At 38.1% G+C, this 23,209-nt stretch overlaps 1 protein-coding gene across 1 annotated transcript; it reads right to left on the minus strand.

The window, feature by feature from the left end:
- LOC309490496 (cephalotoxin-like protein) lies at positions 1 to 21,451 on the minus strand. The gene is made up of 2 exons (XM_082159708.1): positions 21,326 to 21,451; positions 1 to 3,193 (listed from the first exon to the last, which is right to left on the minus strand). The coding sequence occupies exon 2, from the start codon at positions 3,189 to 3,191 to the stop codon at positions 1,536 to 1,538; it is 1,656 nt and encodes a 551-aa protein (XP_082015834.1). The 5' UTR covers positions 3,192 to 3,193; positions 21,326 to 21,451; the 3' UTR covers positions 1 to 1,535.
- Between the last annotated feature and the right edge of the window lie 1,758 nt (positions 21,452 to 23,209).

Below are 23,209 nucleotides of genomic sequence, written 5' to 3' on the forward strand. Positions count from 1 at the left end.
TCTGGTGAATGTTTATGCACCTTTTTCTACCTTTTTCTGAATCAATATATGCTGTAAATATCTTTATGTAAAGGGAAACATATATTACAATCCAGATATAAACGCATAATGGAATATACTGCAGTAAGGCATCGTTATGATTCACACATTTGTTGGCAAAAAACAAGGAGTGTGTCTTTAGTTAGTAATTCTTTTATTAGTTTCTTGTCACATTATCTCCATCTAGTGATCGGATCAAGAACAACAGAGTTGAGCTGAAACAGACTGCAGCAACTTAACAGTTATAAATGGTACTTTAATAACTTTAATTATTCATATTTAATTATTTTCAGGACCTTCAAGCTTTTAATTAAGTAAAATAAACAACTTAGTTGATGATTTAAAACTGAAATAAAATTTTTAGTCCAAATAAAATGGGGCTTTAATATTCAGATTATTATATTTAAACCTGGTGTATTTCCTGTATAGTGAGTTGTATATAGTACAGTATATTTAATAGTATAGTGACTGTTTGGGTCGTGCTAACATCAGCTGGAGAGATTCAGGGAAATGAGGACAGAACAACAGATCAACACATCATCCTCCAGCTTTCTAAAGAAACAACTCATCTCTGCTCAAGACCACCTTTGTCGAGTTATGATTATGGCAGAATTGGCGGTGTGTGAGAATCAATGAAAATGAAAGGTAGTAACGTTAGCTGGGCACGCAGATGCAGGGCGTGCGAAGATAATCTAGTGTGTGATTGGTCATCAGGTGGCCAGTGTTTTTCACTTTCCCTCCAATATTATTATAAACATAATAAAGACACCTGGACTCGGTCGAGACTAAAAGCCATATTTGGCAAGACCAGTGGCAGAGACCGAGACAAGTCCAAATACCAGCGAGTCCGAGACAAGTCCGAGTCTCGCCATAGTAGGATGGTCTGATGTTGTCATTCTGCTTAATAATTAGCCATGTGCTTCTGTTTAGGAGAATGTGTAGTATATTTTTGGAGAAACAGGCCTTTGGAGCAATGCAAGTTTGTTTATGTGATACCTAGCTGTCGGACTAACAGACTTTCTGTCCAATGGGACAATTTTCGGACTATTGGGGCTTTGAAATTAGGAGCTGTTGGAGAGTCCTGGTTGTTCCAGACTTCTACCCTTTAAGAGTCATGGAGGCCACTTTGCTCTGACACAATCCTGTCTCTGATCTCTGCAGGTCCTTCAGCCTCATGGTGTGGTTTCTGTCAGCTGGGAGTCTATAGACAGATGTGTGCCTTTCCAAGTTATGTCCATTCAGTTTAATTTACCACAGGTGGACTCCAATCACAGCACAAGGGCCTGAATACTCATGTCAATGTATTATGTAAATTTCTTCTTTTTAATATATCACAAAAAAATTCTAAAATTCAGTTTTCTTTGGCATTATGGGGTATTATATGTAGATTATTAAGGGAGAAATGTATTGATTTTAGCATGAAGCTGCAAATAGAAAAGCTCTGAATACTCTGTGAATGCTCTGTGTGTGACAAAGATTGAACTGATTTGTAGTTGTTAGTGACCACGACGGATGAGGTCTAGAATCTTCTTCAGTTTGGCGTTGATGGTGATGTCAGGCACATTGTGATTTTTGATAATAGCTGGGACGGTTTGGTTCTCAATCTCCTTTTCACATCTGTCTCCATGGTAACTAGTAGGACACTCACACAAATATTCAGTGGAGTCCAGCAGCCTCTTGCACGTTCCTCCATTCACACATGTGTCTTTGTGGCAGGGAGACATGTTTTCGAATTTATAAACATAGAGCTTGTGATCACTTGATAATTTATATTCAGCTAACATACATTTAAAATCACTAGGGCTTAAAACCTCATGGGCTTTTGGGACTTGAACAAACTGCTGTTTAACACTAGCGTGCATCACCTTAATTATTGAATCTTTATCTTGAAGACCTTTGCAGTCGAAGTCTTTTCCAAAATGTTTAAGTTTTACACAAAATGAGAACTTATTATTGGAGCATTCAAATTTTCCAGCGCGTAAAGATGCTTCCAGAGTGTAGCCCACATTGACAGTGATCTTACCCACAGGGATCTTTATCATATTATATAACTTATGATTCTTTTCTTCATCTGTGTACACCATCACCACCCAGTCGTACCAGAAGTACTTCTTATCCAGAAACTCTTTCACCTGATTAGTAATGGCTGTTGTGTCGTCAGCACTGAGTCCGTTGCTGATCCTCAACACGTCTTCCTTCATGTAGTGCTCATAGTTGTCCAGGCATTCAGCTATTAGAGTTGATTTCTGAGCTGCGTAGACATTGTTAAACATCTGGGTGTGTTCGGCTTCTATTCCTAATGAATTGAACCTGATCAGTTTCCAGTAGAACTGGTTCAGCACCATCCCCTGCCACAGCAAACGACTGAAATAGACGTTATATTTGCTGATATCTTGAAAGTCACATTTAAACTTCTTCCTCAGCAGTTCGTTGAGGTTTCCACTGAGAGACGTGTCTTTGACCGTCAGGTAATGGTAGAGGTTGGCCACACTGCCCTCAGTTCCTGTGTTCTCATAGTAGTTGACAAATATCTCTGCCAGTCGGAGTTTGTCCTCTTCACTTTGTACCAACAGACTCTTCTGAAGAAACTCCTTGAACTTCTTCCAGGAATTGAGGATGCGGACTTCGTCCTGAGAGTAGACGCTGGCGTAGTTAAACCATTCTACGTCTGTTGCCAGGTTGGAGATCTGGATGGAGAGCAAGTCCAGCTTTCTGTTCACTTCAGCAAACCCTTTCTTCACCTCGTTCAGCACCGGGTCTTCCTGAGGGATGAAGATCAAGACCATGTTGACAACAGCCGCAACCAGACCTCCGATGCCGGGCGCCAAGCTGGCGAATTTGCTGAGACTTTTCATCACATCTTTTATCTTATTGGCATCAATCTTTTTAATCACTTTATTGACCTTATCTGCTAACTTATTGGTATCAATCTTTTCAGTCACTTCTTTGACCACAGTGAGGACGGTGTTTGCCACGGCCAAAGATTTCTCCACTTTTTCTCTAGTACTGGGATCCAGGTCTCTCTTCACCCTGTAGGATGGTGAGACGACAGAGGACGTGTGATCATGTGACCGAGCTGAGGATGTCGTCCAGTAGAGAAGAAGGATCAATGAAGCTAACAGCATGGAGGCAGACAGCTGAGGGAACGCCATGACTGCAACACAGACAACACAACATGGAAAAAATATTACGGTGTTTTTTATAGTCTGTGAACCAAACAAATCTGCCGAGCTGGTGTTTTATTTTCTCTGACAGATATGACTGGCTCTCCTCACATTCAGAGAGATTATAAGATGAAGACAACCTTGGCAGTACAATCACAGAGGAGCGTCAACGCTCCAGATTTGAAAATTCAACCTCGCCCATTTTGCTACTCTGATTGGTTTTAAGATACTGTATATGTGTGTGTGTGTGTGTGTGTGTGAGGGTCATATACAGTATACACCATCAATGCCAAACTGAAACAGACGGATAACAAACTGCATTTGATTCGATACCCCTGTGACACACTCTCTGGTTCCCCCCGATCACCACGTTGACTTTTGTGGTCTTATACAGCATTAGTCACTGTGGGGCTACTACCGAAAACTGGCATTTCTTTAAAAATCTGGAAAACTTCTGTTGTGTGGATGCCGACATTCAGTAAATATGTGGAATAAGTACAAATTACAGTGATTTACTTTTGATTACTCTTGGTGCATTGCAGCGCCGAGCGCTGGACCTCAGTATACACCAGATGCTCAGATATGAAACCTTGGCCCAGAGCCAACACCCCTAAAAAAATATAGAAATCATGGAATACAAATCTACCACCATTTCATCCTGGAATATACATTGTTGAAAACCGCCGGCCTTTGGGACTAAGAGCAGAAACCCAGACTTCATCAAACAAATCGCCAACACAGACATCATCGTCCTACAAGAGACATGGCACAGAGGAGACGGTCCCACATATATAATTTTGTATGTTTATTAACCCATTTCCCTCATGGGGACCGCTGGCTGGTCCCCACAATGGAGGAGATCTCAGGTTTTACTATCCTTGTGGGGACATTTGGTTCCCACAATGTAATTTAAACCAAACGCACAGACACACACCGCTCAGACAAACACACACACACACCGCTCAGACAAACACACACACACACACACACACCACTCAGGCACACACCGCACAGGCAAACACACACACCGCTCAGACACACACCGCACAGACAAACACACACCGCACACACACACCGCTCAGACAAACACACAGACACAGACACACACACACACCGCACAGACAAACACACACCACTCAGACACAAAACTGCACACAAACACACCGCTCAGACACACCGCACAGGAAAACACACACACACACACACACACACCGCACAGACACACACCGCACAGACAAACACACACACACCGCTCAGACAAACACACACACCGCACAGACAAACACACACCACTCAAACTGCACACAAACACACACAGCGCTCAGACACACCGCACAGGAAAACACACACACACACACACACACACACACACACACACACACACCGCACAGACAAACACACACACACAGACACACACACACACCGCACATAAACACACACACACCGCTCAGACACACACCGCACACAACACACACACACCGAACAGACAAACAAACACAGACACACACACACACACACACACACACCGCACATGAACACACACACACCGCACACAAACACACACACCGCACAGACAAACACACACACACCGCTCAGACAAACACACACACACCGCACAGACAAACACACACACACAGACAAACACACACACACACCGCTCAAACACACACACATCGCTCAGACAAACACACACACACACACACACACACCGCACAGACACACACACATAAACACACCGCTCAGACACACACAACGCACAGACACACACAAACACACACACACACACACACACACCACACCGCTCAGACAAACATACACACACACAGACACACACACACCGCTCAGACAAACATACACACACACACACCGCACAGATAAACACACACACACACACACACACACACACACCACACAGACAGACAGACACACACCGCACAGACAAACACACACAGACACACACACACACACACACACACCGCACAGACAAACACACACATACACACACACACACACACACACACACACACACACACACACACACACACACACACACACCACTCAGACAAACATACATGAATTACGACCCCCCTAGATGAGACTTGGACCCTCCCAAAAGGGATGGAATAATAGTTTGGGGGGTACTGAAAAAAAATTATACAATATAATGTTAGCCTACCCAAAATTATTATATTATGTAGCGTATTTATATGCAGTATTACCATCACCAACAATTCAGGAAATAATCTAATGAAATACGATTTTCAATCCCTCACTACGTACCAGAGAAATGGCACAGCCCTCCCCGTTGGGCTGTACCATTTCTCTGGTACGTTCAGACTGTTTCTTTGATATCACCAGTGTTGCCAACTTAGCGCTTTTCAGACCCCCTTCACGACTTTTAATTTTTTTATTTTTTTAAATCGACTAGCGACAAATCTAGCGACTTTTTGCGGTGTTATTGGAGACTTTTTGTTACTCTTCTCAATGAGCACGGGTGCTGCCGTGGGCCCCTCCCCCGTCCGAAAGCACTCTCAGGCGGGCCAGTCCTCGCACAGCAGTTCATCCCAGCTGCAGTCAGAGCAGGAGATGTTAACCCCTCCGCGACTCCAGACTGAAAATGAATCGCACATGCGGGAAGCCCCGCTGGCTTTTCCCTCCCAAAATGTAAATGTAATTTGTTTAAAATAAATCACTGTCTGCCCTCCCCTCTCTTCTCTCTCCTCATGCACTGCACACAGTGCGCAGGCAGGTAGAAAGGGGAGAAGGGACAGGGTGCGGGGGCCAGTGTAGGTAGGAGAGACAGTGGGACGTGACGGGAGAAAGACGCTGCTGAGCTGGCCTGGCCCTGGGCAAGCAAGCGGCAACCTCCCCGTCTCTCTCTTGAAACCAACACGGAAGTGAGTTAAACTGCAATTCGTTGACAGGTCGCTTGAGGCTGGTGTCAAAAGTGAGTCAAATCTGTATCTCCCCCATGTTAAAATGCCAAATTTTACAGCAGAAAAAAACGTGTTTACAGCCTGGTGTCTGTATGTGGCTTTGGTCTATACAGCTAATTTTGCCCTTCATGACAACTGTGAGGGGGGTGAATTTTTTTATAACTCATCCGTTTAGTTGATTAATATTTAAAGTTCTGCATAATTAAGGGTGTGTCCACTAGAGTGACAGGTGGATTGCCGCGGATGTCAATGCTAGTCGTTTGTCTGCTGTTACTAGCCGTCACTTCACCTCAGCATATGTTAGCTGCTGAACTTGCCATCTCTGCAGTGTTTGTGCTTTTTTTCGGGATTATTTCATGCAATTTAACTTTAATACACCCATTGGATTCTGTCGTTGTCGTCGAGTATCGTTCGAGAGAACAACCAGCGCTGTATTTCAGTTGTTTTCCTCTGTGAACATGCACTAATGGATGTATGACAATTTCGTTGCTTTTTGGAGTTTTCAGATTTAAAAACGTCAATAAAGGCTCGTTCGTTCTGCTCTCACGGAACAGATAGATTATAATATGCTTATGTACCATCAGATGAAATCCTGCAGGTGTCGGCGCTTTCTCCGTCCATGCAATAAATGCACATCCTTGAATGAGCGCGGATTTCCAGCGCATTTACTTGAACTTCATAGGTAACGTTAATATATCTATGGTTTAACCCATTTGAGAGGCGGCCAAAATAAGAATTTAAAATGGACTGAATAAGCTCTCTACGAACTTGACGAGCGATGCCGCGCTGACGGACCATACACTATAAAAAAAGAGTGACTGACATGTATGCACATAAATCACTGTCACACACACTGTGTCTAAGAGTAATATTTAGTTACTGCCAGGGATGGGCAGTATTTCAGATACATGTATTTAAAATACGTATTTGAAATACAAAATACTATTTTGTATTTTAAAGCCTTTGGAAAAAATCAAATGTAATTTGTATTTAAATACATTTAAGATGAGTATTTTTGTATTTTCAAAATACATAAAATACTTTTTGCCAGTCAACCTCTTTATCAGGGTATTGATTTTGTGCATCAACTAGTTCAGACATTCATTAGCTCAGCGAATTTTTTTTTTGTGTGGTTTTTTTTTGGGAATAAGGTGAGAATGTCATGATCAATTCTACTTGTTGATTAAAGTTAAAATAGTGCATTATTCACTTCAGTTAACGTGAAAGAATAAAAGAGCAGAGACAAGTGGGAAAATAGCGTAAGCCAATCAGTCTTGACCGGTTGTTTATTTTGATCAACTAGCTTGTCAAATGTGTTTAAAGCATTACTGCATGTTAGGGCTGGGTGATATGACACTACGGGCCCTATCTTGCACCCAGCACAATTGACTTTGTACACCGATGCATGTATCATTCCTATTTTGTACCCGCGCTCAGTAGCCTGGCTAACGCCAAACCAAGTCTCATTTGAGACTTAGTCTGGGAACCACATGTTCATTTTCTCGTATTTGAGGCGTGGTTTACGAATGCCCAGAGCCGTTTATTGGGCGCTATGAATGTCTATCAAATGCGCCTGTACGTAGCTCATAGCCAATCGTTTCAATTATACCAGATGACATATGTAGAGTGACAGAAATTCGACGAGGAAAAAGACGATGGGTCAAAGATTTATTTGTACACAGAGCCGATCCTTACCTCCCTGGGGCCCTAAGCAAAATTCTGTTTAGGGGCCCTCATACCTGACCCATGAGCCATGAACCATTTGCCATTGCCACATAGTCACACCTGACACCCCAGTGTTCCCACTACAATCCCTCCTTTAACTAGTTCTAGTGAAAATGTAATTCCTGATATCAGAAGACATTGTTACTAGTAAAAAGTTCATTCTTAATATCAAGAATTCACATTTTAAATAGTACAAATTGAATTATTGATATCAAAAATGCATATCCTGTGAATGAATAAAAGCTAAAATGGCGCCATAGCATGTCACTGTGTTTTAAATGATAAAAGTAATTCTTGATTCTTGATGGTTATTATTTACTGAGGGATGTGCATCCATATTGACCAGAATCTCCAGCCAATCAACATTTTAAATTCAATGGAGCCTATCAATAGTCAATGTCAATACATGGCTTTCATTATTGCATTAGTGCAGAGTTGTAACTAAACCTTGACTGAGCGACTAGATAATCATCGTCTTGTTTTAAAACTATAATCCCGACAGATGTTTCTGCTGGAAAGTGCACGTTTCATTTCATGCACGCGCATATGAACGCGTGACGCGGTTATCTTTTCCGAGCTGCAGTTTATAAACAAACACCGTTGTCCTTTGTCGTTTTTTAAGCATAATAAATCAACTCACATCAACTTAACTTTAGCCTACTGGTCTTTGCTGACATCAAACTTTGAGAGGAGAGAACACAAGTCTACCTGAGCTGTTGCCGCAATTAACTCTCATGGTGTTTTTTTCTCTCTCTTTTCGTGACCAGAAGGATAGTTCCGCTTCATTTTGTCATATTGTAAACATTGATTGACGCGCTTTGACACGAGGGGGAGGCGGGGCCTTGAGTAATTTGCGGGGCCCTACGCACCTTGCGTAGTGTGCGTATAGGGCTGATCGGCTCTGTTTGTACACGATGGCGTTCAGCGAATATTACCGTTTGTGCAAGATAAACATGAGGGTAGAGGTAACGTCGAGTCTGATGCCATGTTGGATCCATAGATATAAACAAACTGCTTCGGTGTCGTCATCGTCTTGCTGCTCCCTCCCCATTCTGTGATTGGTTCCCTTTTTCAGGGGAAAATCTGGTCCATGGTGTCCAGGCTGCCTAGCAGCGTGAATAAAATCGCGCTGCGAGCAAGGCAGCATCGGAAAAACCCAGGCTACGTGCTCAGTGGACTTCAGGGGAAATCATTGTTGTGTCCATGAAGATGTGAAAAAATAGGCATAAATCTAGCTTACACATTTACCCAAATTATCATACGCCTGTTGTGCGTATGCACCACCACATCTGGGTGTGTTTCTCCATCCCCAATGTCACTTCTCTGTGTTTTACGGCCCTGACGAGAACGTCGCTCTCCTCGGCTGTGAACCGCTCCTGGCGTGCGTCTAGCAAATCCGCCGTTATAATAGCAAATCCGCCATGGAACAAGCGCGCCTGCTCTTAAAGGGAATGTGAGATGACGCTCTGATTAATTATTTATTTTTAAAAAATCAAAAGAGTTTGAAATTCAGTCTATGCTGTGGAATCAAAACTGATATGGAGAATTGTGAAACCATGATATTGTTACTGTGAAGTAAAATTGAGATTTTGGTCATATCGCCCATCCATATTCTTTGCTAATTAGCAGAAAAGGTTCCCACAGTTTTACATACAGTATGAATTTTTTAATAGTGTTCACCACAAGTAATAGACTACATTGTAACCAGAAATAAGTATATAAATGGCTGCTATTTTACATAAGTTTATTTGTAATTTCCAGAAAGAAAGAAAGAAAGAGAGGGCAGAGATGAGGTTAGGAATGATAAGTCAGTAGGCCTATGTAGTTTCTTCATTCACTGTGACCTATCCCTGCACTGGATGGCCAATTTCACAAGTATTTTGTGTATTTTCAAAATACAAAATACTGTATTTGTATTTAAATACATTTTTTCACACAGTATTTTGTATTTGTATTTAAATACAATTTTCCACACAGTATTTTGTATTTGTATTTGAAATACATTTCCATGTATTTATGCCCATCTCTGGTTACTGCATATACATTTTCAACTAGCAGAATAGTACAGAATCACGATGTACACAGTCTCACTTGTTGCCATGTCTTTTAACTATTATAATATTTTGAAGGGCAAAAACAGGAACTTTTAATTGGCTTTACATCATCAACTGTCACTTTAGCGCGAGGCCCTGTGCAGTCGCAGACTTGGTACTGTCAGTAACATATAGCATAGCATTACCTCCCCACCCGCCCCGCCTCTTTGCCCATTTTCTGTTATCCGGGAGTGACGCGAGGCCAAGATGGCGACGGCCGGCCACTTTAGGCTTCAAAAATGCTCTTCAGAAACCTACGGGTGACGTCACGGACACTACGTCCATATTTTTTTACAGTCTATGTGGGCAAGCCAAGCCTTCTTTGAGAATTCTTTATAGATCTTTTTCCCTCCCTTTGTAGAATTTCTTTTTTTACAAAGATAGGCTACCTAAGTAATAATTATTAGGTAAAATAAATTCCTGTATTGAATTTGTGATTATTTGTCTAAAGATATCTATTTCTTTCTATCTACCACTAAGCTTTATGCAAATTATTGCATAATGACATCATAAATATGCAAATGAGCGTATGACGTCATCTATAAAAATAGAAATAGCTGTACCCCCCTTGAAGCTCACGGTATGATTTGAACACTGGGTAACAGCACAGTGGATTATTTCCTCACTGACCTAAGCCTAGAGTCTCTCAGAGCTTTCACTGTCAGCCCACTAACCCCCCTATCTGACCACAGTCTACCTAAACACATCCACACAGAATCAGCTCATATCAACACCAATCAAATTATATAATATTAATACAAGATATAAATGGAAGGAAGATAGTTTGGACATATACAATTTTCTAGAAAAAACCTTCCAATGTCATAGTGAGGACGTCGGTGGGTGGCTAAACCCATAGACATCATATAGATAGACGCCCTATCGATCGGTACTGCCTACTGGCGCGGGCGGCGATTTATTTATTTTTTTTCAGGATGGTAGGGGAAGACTCATGAATATTCATTAGGAAAGTCATCCCTGATTGGTCTTAACCCCAGTGACGGGTAGGTTTAGGTTTGGCTTAGGGAGGTCATAAGCCCCCCAGTGACGGGTAGGTTTAGGGGTGGGGTTAGGGGTAGGTCATCAGACCAATCAGGGATGACTTCCCTAATGAATATTCATGAGTCTTCCCCTACCATCCTGGGAAAAAAAATATCGAGCCGTGGGGCCGCCATCTTAGACCGGTCACCCGCTCCACTCAGTGTAATCTGTATGGCAGGTGCAATGAACTGTCAGCGCATTTAATTAATCATACCTCACTGAATACCGAACTGAGTTTTTTTGCTGAAAAGGTCATTCATGTAGCTATTATACAGGACACATGGTGCAGCGTATTTTATTCATAGTAGGCTTAACAGTAATATAATATTCTGATATAAGATATAAGTGACCAGACGTCCAAAATCAAAATATGTGATGAGTTATTTTATAAATCACACACTATAAATATGATAAAGAAGCAGAAACAGATAGTTGCAGTAAAGTAATATATTTTAATAAGTTGAAGAAACGTGTGTGTATTACATTGCTTTCTGATATCACGCCAAGTGCGCAAACACAAATAACCTATATTTATATATAAAAACAGTTATGTCCGGTCGAACAATGTATGAATTAACTTCAGATTGGATTGCGCTAAAAGTAAGTTTCGTGCCTCTAACAAGTGCTTTCGAACTTCTTTCTGATCTGAATGGTATGTGGAAAACACTTGAGTTGAGGGAGGGAGAAAACACTTTGGGGGAGACTTCTCCTAGTGTCTAGAACGCAACTGAATGCCTTTTCAAGCGTCTCAATACTTGAAAAAACACAGGAAACTACTTTTAAACACGAAATTACTTGATTTAAAGAGGGTCTATTCGCACGTCTATTAATATAAACGTTACCGGAGGTAATTTTCCTGGACCTTTTTACAGAAGGTAAAAGTCGCCGTAATCTTTACTGACATTGTCCGAAATGATTACTGAGATGCACATTCGGACGGGACTAAAATAACCGAGAAGCTCTGGTAATTATTACTTTACCCCACCTCTCCATGTCAGGTGAACACCGGCTGGTGCAGTAAACATTGCCTAGCTAACGTTAGCTGGCTACGATTTCAGTACAGTAATATCAAAGTAATATCCTTGCTCCTTCTCAATTATCTAGTAATATTCTATTCACAAAATACAACCAATAGTACGGTAATGTTAAAAGTAATCCCCTGGGCCCTATTTGCGATGGTCCGCCGATTACAGGAAAATACTCCACAGTGCTCTAGCATCTTCACTGCTGCCACGCAACGAAACTAGGAATACGACCGGTTTAAGATGGCGGCCGCATTTCTCAGTGCCCAGCGGCTAATAGGGCATCTAGTCTCTATATAATATCTATGGCTAAACCAACTGTCCATTTCCGGGGCTGTCAACGCTGTGTCAGGGCCCCTATCTATAAATATCATTAAAAACCATGCTGTGTATTGTAAATAACATAATGATGTATACTTAAAATATCTGTGCAAGTAGTAAAACAATACAAACCCCCAAAAAATGCTTTTTAAGTTTAGAAACATTTTGAGTCCCCCCTCCCTTGCCTCACAGTGGTTTGGTCCACTGCCTGCTTGGGTGGACCACAGGAGAGAATACGCCGTTATTTTGAAATCGAAAGCGAGGCTCCGGTGGGAAGAAAACCGGAAGTGTCGCCTTTAATCACAGGAGAGTTGTGAATGCGATGGCGTATTGTTGTGTTTAATGATGTTGTGTCAATTCTAAAAATGTACATACATTTCTTTCATACTTTAGACTATATACAGTGAAATTCATTTATAACTAAAATATTTTTTTTATATATAATTCAGAATGTAAAAAAAGAAGCAGGAATGAACTATATACATATCCTGTATTGAATATTAACATCCAATAGTGTAAATCGCGGCAGCAGCTTCAGGTTGGTAATCCAAGGCATTGTTGTTTATCTTTACTTCCGGGGTTCTTCCCACCGGAGCCTCACTTTCGATTTCAAAATGGCGGCTGCATGAAATCAGTTGTGGAATGTAGGTAGGTGGTTCAAGGCTATTTTATTCACATTAATATTGGATGAAGTTTTTCTTTTCTCAAATAGAAATGATGTAGCCTGACTTCGTCATACTCATATTCTAGTCAGGTTTGCACTTTATCAGTAATAACAATGTATTGTATAGATCAGTTGTTTTAACTATTCATTAACATGAATCGGTTCAAAGGAGTCATTAGTTCGCGAATTGGACGTGTCATACGGTTGTGTGATTATCCCAGCAGTTAGGACATGGACATCCCACAAGGTTAGTGTCAACACAGAAAACATTACATTACTGGATAGGTTTTTTCGTTTATTTAGAGAGTAATTTTATGTCAGCTGAATGTGCGGAACGCTTTTCAGAGAAGATAAGGCAACGTATTTTAGCACAATTCACACCCAGCGGTAATTCAGGAAAAAAAAAACTCTGAATGCTCCACATGAAACTTTGGTCTTCCGACCTTTTACCATCATGTCGTTTTACTTTGATTAATATGCGTGCGGGAGAGAGAGGAAGACAGCGCTTAATTTGGAGACGGTGAAGTCTTGTTTACACTTTCGCCTGGCTCTGAAGAGAGTGCGCGCACGCGACCGGGGCTCGCTCTCTCTCCGCTGTCGCAAAACCTCAACTGTGCGCATGCGTCAGTGGAACCAGACGATGTTTCCCGGCTTGACTTTTAAAAGCAGATGATTGACTTTCCAGCGGGAGGGGTGGGACATGTGCATACAACCGCCATCTTTGCCGTTACGGGTTTTCCTTATATAGTTGTATTGAGGATTGAGGAAGTGGCATGTCTCTTATATAAATTGTCTCTGGTGAGTAGGAATGAGTGAGAGTTAACAGATAAAATAAGTACAAAATTGTAATTAAGTTGGCTTGGGAAAGCCAACTTACTGAAATCCTATTTAAACTAATTATTATTATTCTGAGACTAAATTTACAACTCTAACTCCTCCTAGAGCTTTAACTCTACATACTCCAAACTCGACTCAGACCTTCAGACTGTTCTGACTCTGTATGCTATATCTTTTCTAACTGATCCGACATACGGTTTCCCTAAAAATGACGACTAAAACACGGAAAAATCCCATTGACTTTAATTGCAGAATGTTCAAATTGAGCCAAGGCTACGGTGGCCCAGAAGTGTACAACACAAAAACTCAAATCTAAAATCCCTGAAGCCTTAGACTCAATTAAACTACATTTACATTTACATTTACATTTAGTCATTTAGCAGACGCCTTTTTCCAAAGCGACTTACAAATTAGGACAAAATTCAGCGAGTCATCATAAAGAGGCAAAAGCAACAACAACGCAAGAAGTGCTCAAAATACGAAGTTCAGGTATTATTCAGAGTAGCATAAGCCTGATAAGTGATGTTTCAAAGGGAAAGGAATTTTTTTTTTTTTTTTTTTTTTTTTTTCTATAAGGTTAAGTGCTCACGGAAGAGATTGGTTTTCAGCTGTCTTTTGAATGTTGTCAGGGATTCTGCATTCCGGATGAGGGTTGGGAGAGCGTTCCACCAGCATGGAACTGTGAATGAGAATGTTCTGGAAAGTGATTTTGTGGCTTTCTGTGATGGAACCACGAGACGTCGCTCGTTGACCGATCGTAGGTGTCTGGTAGGGATGTAGACTCGTAGGAGTGAGTGAAAGTAGGAGGGAGCTGAGCCTGTGATAGTTCTGTAAGCAAGCGTCAGTGCCTTGAACTTGATGCGAGCAGCTAGAGGTAGCCAGTGCAGAGAGATGAACAGAGGAGTGACGTGGGCCCTCTTGGGCTCGTTGAAGACAAGACGAGCTGCAGCATTCTGGATCATCTGTAGGGGTTTGGTCGCACATGCTGGGAGTCCAGCCAGAAGGGCATTGCAGTAGTCAAGCCTAGACTAAACTACCATTGTACTAATATGTACTAATAAACTTTATCTATCTATCTATCTATCTGTCTATCTATCTATCTATCTATCTATCTATCTATCTAACTTTTCTTTCAAACTATTCTTTCTTTCTTTCTTTCTAACTAATCTATCTATCTATCTATCTATCTATCTATCTATCTATCTATCTGTCTATCTTATTAACTTTTCTTTCTTTCTAACTTTTCTGTCTTTCTAACTTTTCTGTCTTTCTAACTTTTCTTTCTTTCTTCTTTCTTTCTAACCTATCTATTTCTTTCTTTCTAACTAATATTTCTTTCTTTCATTCTAACTAATCTTTCTTTCTTTCTTTCTAACTAATCTATCTTTCTTTCTAACTAATCTTTCTATCTTTCTTTCTAACTAATATTTCTTTCTTTTTCTTTCTTTCTTTCTAACCTATCTATTTCTTTCTAACTAATATTTTTCTTTCATTCTAACTAATCTTTCTTTCTTTCTCAATAATATATTGTTCTTTCTTTCTCACAAATCTTTTTCTTTCCAACTAATCTTTTTCTTTCTTTCTAACTAATCTATCTTTCTTTCTTCATTTCTAACTAATCTTTCTTTCTAACTAGTCTATCTTTCTTTCTTCCTAACTAATCTTTATTTATTTCAAACTAATCTTTCTTTCTTTCTAACTAATCTTTCTTTCTTTCTAACTAATCTATCTTTCTTACCTTCTAACTAATCTAACTTTCTTTCTTTCTTTCTTTCTTTCTTTCTAACTAATCTATCCATCTTTCTTTCTTTCTAACTAATATTTCTTTCTTTCTAACTAATCTTTATTTATTTATATATTTCAAACTAATCTTTCTTTCTTTCTAATCTATCTTTCTTTCTAACTAATCTTTCTTTCTTTCAAACTAATCTTTCTTTCAAACTAATCTTTCTTTCTTTCTAACTGATCTATCTTTCTTTCTTTCTAACTAATCTTTCTTTCTTTCTAACTTATCTTTCTTTCTTTCTAACCATTTACATTTACATTTATTCATTTAGCTGACGCTTTTATCCAAACCGACTTACAATTGCTATATATGTCAGAGGTCGCACGCCTCTGGAGCAACTAGGGGTTAAGTGTCTTGCTCAGGGACACATTGGTGTCTCACAGTGGATTCGAACCCGGGTCTCTCACACCAAAGGCATGTGTCTATCCATTTCTTTCTTTCTTTCTTTCTTTCTTTCTTTCTTTCTTTCTTTCTTTCTATCTAATCTATCTTTCTTTCTTTCTTTCTAACTTTTCTTTCTTTCTAACTAATCTTTCTTTCTTTCTAACTAATCTATCTTTCTTACTTTCTAACTAATCTAACTTTCTTTTTTCTTTCTTTCTTTCTTTCTTTCTTTCTTTCTTTCTTTCTTTCTTTCTAACTAATCTATCTATCTTTCTTTCTTTCTAACAAATATTTCTTTATTTCTAGGGATGGGTACCGAAACCCGGTTCCAATAGAGAACCGGTTCCGACGTAAACGGTAGTAACGAGACCGAATAAGAACGAAACTTTCGGTGCCTGATTTCGGTGCCTGACTTTTTTTACCGCCCCCTATAAAACATCTCGCGGCACGAATGATCCAATAACAAAACATCTCCAGTTAACCAGCAGAGCATTCACGTTCGTTTGTTAAATAAGAGACGATCTAGCGCTGAAATGTGTTTTTTAAATCAAGTGATCAAAGTGCTCGTTGCCGCTGCGATCAATGGCGCTGATACAGTGTTTTCTTGTTTGGCCCGCACTATCTTCACTCGGACGCGCGCTTCAATACGCTGCGCGCTTCAATACGCTGCTTGATATACAACCACTGATGAGCATAATCGGTTTAAAAAAAAAAAAAAAAAAAAAACTGTATGAATGCGGATTAGAACCCAAAACCTCTGACACGCTTGACTTAAGTTCAAGTTCAGCTGCCAGTGTCGTGGTCTAGTATTTTAATGCCAACTGCAAATCTTGCATAACAAGTATTAAGTATATCAAGTATATTTATATGAGGCTATACTGTGTGTGTTAAATATTTCTGCTCAGTGTCAGATATTTCTCTGTTTAAAGTAAAAGTCATAATATGAGAAGACAACATTTTTATCTTAACTTAAAGGGATACTTCACCTCTGGGAAGATGAATGTGTATTTAAAATAGGTCATTTATGTAGAAGAAATGTGAAGACATTTTTTAATTTGGAGCTTTCTAGACTGAGAAAAGCCAGAAAATGTATTTTTGGCTTATGTGGATGAAAGACAACAACTCCCAGAATGCACTTGCTTCGCTGCCCTAGGAGGCCACGCCTACCGGTAAGACAGCGCAGTTGAAAACAAGGTTAGGCTACCCTATGAGGCTACCAGTCTGCCTGGGATTTCGGGATCACCCAAAATGTCCGGGATTCGGCTTTTGCGTTCTACAGTCGCCATTCATTATGTTTACTGTGGCGAGCAGGACGAGGCTGACGGCCGCAGGAGAACGGCGCGAGGCCGGTGGCGTCATTACTGAGACACGCCGGTCTCGCAACGGAGGTGCGGGAATTTTCTTAGCAATGTTTTAAACGCACATCAACCATCACTTGTTTAGCGTTCATGTAAACACTACATTCAGATTCACCGATCGGAATGAATTCAGTTAGATTGAAACATGAGGTGTGCATGTAAACAATGAATGGCGACCGCAGAAAGCAAACGCCGAATCCCGGACTTTTTGAACGATCCTCGCCCGCCGGACATGTCTGGGAAAAGGAGGATGGTTACCCCTACTTACTCAGCTTTCTCCTACTATTCAGCTTTCTCCACAGAACAAGAGCCTGCTAGCTTAGCTTCCAAAGAAAGACGGCTGACTGTGTGTACATTCTGTGAGTGAGATCCCACCCTCTATGGGCGGGCTGAAAACATGCGGAACAACGCCATCTACTGGCTGTAGTCTTTAGCCTCTGGCCAGAAAATCCTCCGATGACGCAAAATGACGATTTTTGCGTCATCGGAGGATTTTTTCCAGACAAAAAATACATAAATCTCTTGTCTCAGGGGGATATGAGGGTGGAAAGCATGGTAATTCGAAAATACTACAGGTTTTCTACTAATACAAAGCTTAATGCTAAATCCTGAAGTATCCCTTTAAGTGTTTTAGGCTACATCAGTAGCCTATTAAACGGCACCATTTTTTCATTTAATCAGAAATCAGAAAATCTTTAAAGATTTAAGTTAATATTGTGTCCAGTTTGGACACACATACACACACACACACACACAGGTATTTTTTTTTTTATAAAGTGTGTGTGCTTTCGTTTTCTTAAGTACCGGTTCAAGAACCGTTTAAGCACCGGAACCGTTTAAAAAATACCGAGTAGGTACTGGTATCGGATAAAACCCAACCAATACCCAACCCTATTTATTTCTAACTAATCTTTATTTCTAACTAATCTATCTTTCTTTCTTCCTTTCTAACTAATCTTTCTTTCTTCATTTCTAACTAATCTTTCTTTCTAACTAATCTATCTTTCTTTCTTCATTTCTAACTAATCTTTCTTTCTTTCTTTCTATCTAACTAATCTTTTTTTCTAACTAATCTATCTTTCTTTCTTCCTTTCTAACTAATCTTTCTTTATTTCTTTCTTTCAAACTAATCTTTCTTTCTTTCTAACTAATCTTTCTTTATTTCTTTCTTTCTAACTAATCTATCTTTCTTACCTTCTAACTAATCTAACTTTCTTTCTTCCTTTCTAACTAATCTTTCTTTATTTCTTTCTTTCAAAGTAATCTTTCTTTCTTTCTAACTAATCTTTCTTTATTTCTTTCTTTCTTTCTTTCTTTCTAACTAATCTATCTTTCTTACCTTCTAACTAATCTAACTTTCTTTCTTTCTAACTAATCTATCCATCTTTCTTTCTTTCTAACTAATATTTCTTTCTTTCTTTCTAACTAATCTTTCTTTATAACTAATCTATCTTTCTTTCTTCCTTTCTAACTAATCTATATTTATTTATTTATTTCAAACTAATCTCTTTTTTCTTTCTTTCTAACTAATCTTTCTTTCAAGCTAATCTTTCTTTCTTTCTAACTAATCTATCTTTCTTTCTTTCTAACTAATCTCTCTTTCTTTCTAACTAATCTTTCTTTCTTTCTTTCTAACAAATCTTTCTTTCTTTCTAACCAATCTTTCTTTCTTTCTTTCTAAATAATCTTTCTTTCTGACTAATCTATCTTTCGTTCTTTCTAACTCATCTATCTTTCTTTCTTTCTTTCTTTCTTTCTTTCTTTCTAACTAATCTATCTTTATTTCTTCCTTTCTAACTAATCTTTCTTTATTTCTTTCTTTCAAACTAATCTTTTTTCTTTCTAACTAATCTATCATTCTTTCTTTCTTTCTAACTAATCTATCTTTCTTACCTTCTAACTAATCTAACTTTCTTTCTTACTTTCTTTCTAACTAATCTATCCATCTTTCTTTCTTTCTAACTAATATTTCTTTCTTTCTTTCTAACTAATCTTTCTTTCTAACTAATCTATCTTTCTTTCTTCCTTTCTAACTAATATTTAATTATTTATTTATTTCAAACTAATCTTTCTTTCTTTCTAATCTATCTTTTTCTTTCTTTCTAACTAATCTATCTTTCTTTCTTTCTAACTAATCTTTCTTTCTTTCTTTCTAACTAATCTTTCTTTCTTTCTAACCAATCTTTCTTTCTTTCTTTCTAAATAATCTTTCTTTCTGACTAATCTATCTTTCGTTCTTTCTAACTCATCTATCTTTCTTTCTTTCTTTCTTTCTTTCTTTCTTTCTTTCTTTCTTTCTAACTAATCTATCTTTATTTCTTCCTTTCTAACTAATCTTTCTTTATTTCTTTCTTTCAAACTAATCTTTTTTCTTTCTAACTAATCTATCATTCTTTCTTTCTTTCTTTCTAACTAATCTATCTTTCTTACCTTCTAACTAATCTAACTTTCTTTCTTACTTTCTTTCTAACTAATCTATCCATCTTTCTTTATTTCTAACTAATATTTCTTTCTTTCTTTCTTTCTAACTAATCTTTCTTTCTAACTAATCTATCTTTCTTTCTTCCTTTCTAACTAATATTTAATTATTTATTTATTTCAAACTAATCTTTCTTTCTAATCTATCTTTTTCTTTCTTTCTAACTAATCTATCTTTCTTTCTTTCTAACTAATCTTTCTTTCTTTCTTTCTAACTAATCTTTCTTTCTTTCTAACCAATCTTTCTTTCCTTCTTTCTAAATAATCTTTCTTTCTAACTAATCTATCTTTCGTTCTTTCTAACTCATCTTTCTTTCTTTCTTTCTTTCTTTCTTTCTTTTTCATCTTTCTTTCTTTCTTTCTTTCTAACTCATCTTTCTTTCTTTCTAACCAATCTTTCTTTCTTTCTAACTAATCTTTCTTTCGTTCTTTCTAACTCATCTTTCTTTCTTTCTTTCTTTCTTTCTTTCTTTCTTTCTTTCTTTCTAACTAATCTTCCTTTTTCTTCCTTTCTAACTAATCTTTCTTTCTTTCTTTCTTTCAAACTAATCTTTCTTTCTTTCGAACTAATCTATCTGTCTTTCTTTCTTTCGAACTAATCTTTCTTTCTAAATAATCTATCTATCTTTCTTTCTAACTAATCTTTCTTTCTAACTAATCTATCTTTCTTTCTTCCTTTCTAACTAATCTATATTTATTTATTTATTTCTAACTAATCTTTCTTTCTAACTAATCTATCTTTCTTACTTTCTAACTAATCTAACTTTCTTTCTTTCTTTCTAACTAATCTAGCTTTCTTTCTTTCTTTCTAACTAATCTCTCTTTCTTTCTTCCTTTCTAACTAATCTTTTTATTTATTTATTTCAAACTAATCTTTCTTTCTTTCTAACTAATATATCTTTCTTTCTAACTAATCTTTCTTTCTTTCTTTCTAACTAATCTAGCTTTCTTTCTTTCTAACCAATCTTTATTTCTAACTAATCTTTCTTTCTGTTTTTCTTTCTTTCTAACTAATCTGTCTTTCTTTCTTCCTTTCTAACTAATCTTTCTTCCTTTCTTCCTAATCTATCTTTCTAACTAATCTAATTTTCTTTCTTTCTATCTTTCTAACTAATATTTCTTTCTTTCTTTCTAACTAATCTGTCCATCTTTCTTTCTTTCTAACTAATCTTTCTTTCTAACTAAACTTTCTTTCTTTCTAACTAATCTATCTTTCTTTCTAACTAATCTTTCTTTCTGTTTTTCTTTCTTTCTAACTAATTTGTCTTTCTTTCTTCCTTTCTAACTAATCTTTCTTTCTTTCTTTCTTTCTTTCTTTCTTTCTATTCTTTTTCCTGTTCTTTTACAGAAAAGTCTATTTTTGCAAAAGAATTATATATTTTTTGCGTTTTTAAAACTACAGGAAAAATCTGTAAAATCATAAATGACATTTTACACAATGTAAAATTTATTTTGACAGAAAGCAGAGAGTGCAGACCTGGCGAGAGGCTCGGTGATCTGGACACTGGCTGGGTGGTTGCTGGATGTGATGGCGGTCTCTGACGACAGTCTGCAGGTTGTTGAGTCTCGGAGGAAGCCCCTGATCTCTGAGCCCAACAGGACAGAAGCAGTCCTTTTTAAAGGAAGCTGATTGGCCACACCTTCTGACAGGTGGAGCTGCAGATGCACAGGTTTGCCATGTAGGGACAACTCTCTGACACAACGCTGAATCTATCTATCTATCTATCTATCTATCTATCTATCTATCTATCTTGCAATTGGGCATTGTGCATTATAGAAGTTATTTACCACAGTATGAGTTAATGGGAAATGTGCAATCATTATCAAAATAAGTGCAATACGAGGGGGAGGTTTTTCAACCACAGATGTATTTGTGTATCAAAATATGGAGTTGAAGGGGAAGTAGTAGAAGAAAACGATTGATAAATGTAGGAAAAAAGACTGAAAACTTTCACAGAGATCAGCAGAGCCAGTAATAGCAACAGTGGATGGTTTGACCAGTTTGTTTATCTCAGCTTTAGGTTTGCACTTAGCTTTGTTGATAACAGTAGAAAGATAGTTAGAGCGTGCAATGTCAAGTGCTTCTTTATATTCCACTACTGCATCAGAAAAGGCCATGGCATGGACAAGAAGGGAAGATTTTTTGTGAAGTCTTTCAAGACGCCTACATTTTGTTTTCAGAACTCAATAATACAATAATACACAATAATACTTATTGCAGTTATTACATTATGAGTTGCTACATGACTCAAAATTAGTTTACTGGAGTTTAAAAAATGGCCCTCCTCTGTACAATGTTCCAACATGCTTTACCTATACCATACTTTTTTTTATTTTTGTATGGCTGATGATGTTAAATTGAAAATTCTCAGTCTCAATGCAAGCGGCCTGAATAATCCAGTGAAACCAGTTGCTATTTTTGACTTTTTGCAGAAAACAAAGAATAAATATAGCCTTCTTACAAGAGAGTCATTTGGTCATGCGGGATACAATCGCATGTCTATTCGCTTTTTCTGTGTTGCTCCTCAGCTTCAAATAAATCTAAACGGGTGGCGATATGCCAGGGCACCTATTTATGCAAAATTCACTTTTACATGGTGTTTGAACATAAATGTGTGTTGGCAGTGTGTGTACACAACCACCCTATAATGATAAAAATCCAACCAGTGTTTTTTTTTTTTTTATTTATCCCCATAAATCATAAGCAGTGTCTCGCCCACGACTGTTGATTGACACTGCAGTTTGAGCATAGACACCCTGGCTGCGTTCCAAACCGCATACTTCCCTACTATATACAGTAGGGGAAAGAGTAGGCGAGCGAAAAAAACGAATCCTTAGTATTCATAAAAGAGTAGGCGAGAATTACCTGGGCGACGTACTAATTATTGCGAGATTCAGACGTACACTAATAGTGCGTTCGGATATGCCTACAAATACATACAAATAACAAATTGGTTATTCCAGTATAAATGGTTTTTGATGTATTGCTAAAAATAGCAAAAAGTGTTACAACTGTCCCTGGTCTCCCATACTGATGTTTAGAACGTACTTTTGCCATTTTTTGCAATACATCAAAAACCATTTATACTGGAATAACCAATTTTTTATTTGTTACACTGTTCAAGTGATTTGGGGATATTTTTTTATTACAAAATTCTTACATATTGTAGCTTTAAAAACAAGTAAAAAATCTGTCAGCTCATGCATTTTGGGAAGAGTAAAAATGACTTTAGCTGGAAATGGAAAACGCATTTAGGAACTTAGAAATTTAAGGAATTTAAATTTAGGAATTTAGGTAAGTGGTAACATAAGCTATGTTTTATTTTAGGTTGAAAAGAGACAACTTACAGGGTAACAGTGG

Source organism: Leuciscus leuciscus, assembly GCF_965113295.1.
Source record: "Leuciscus leuciscus genome assembly, chromosome: 25".
Taxonomy (NCBI): domain Eukaryota; kingdom Metazoa; phylum Chordata; class Actinopteri; order Cypriniformes; family Leuciscidae; genus Leuciscus; species Leuciscus leuciscus.

Excerpts from the sequence above, each read along its gene's own strand:
- LOC309490496 (XM_082159708.1), bottom strand. The coding sequence starts at position 3,191 with ATGGCGTTCCCTCAGCTGTCTGCCTCCATGCTGTTAGCTTCATTGATC.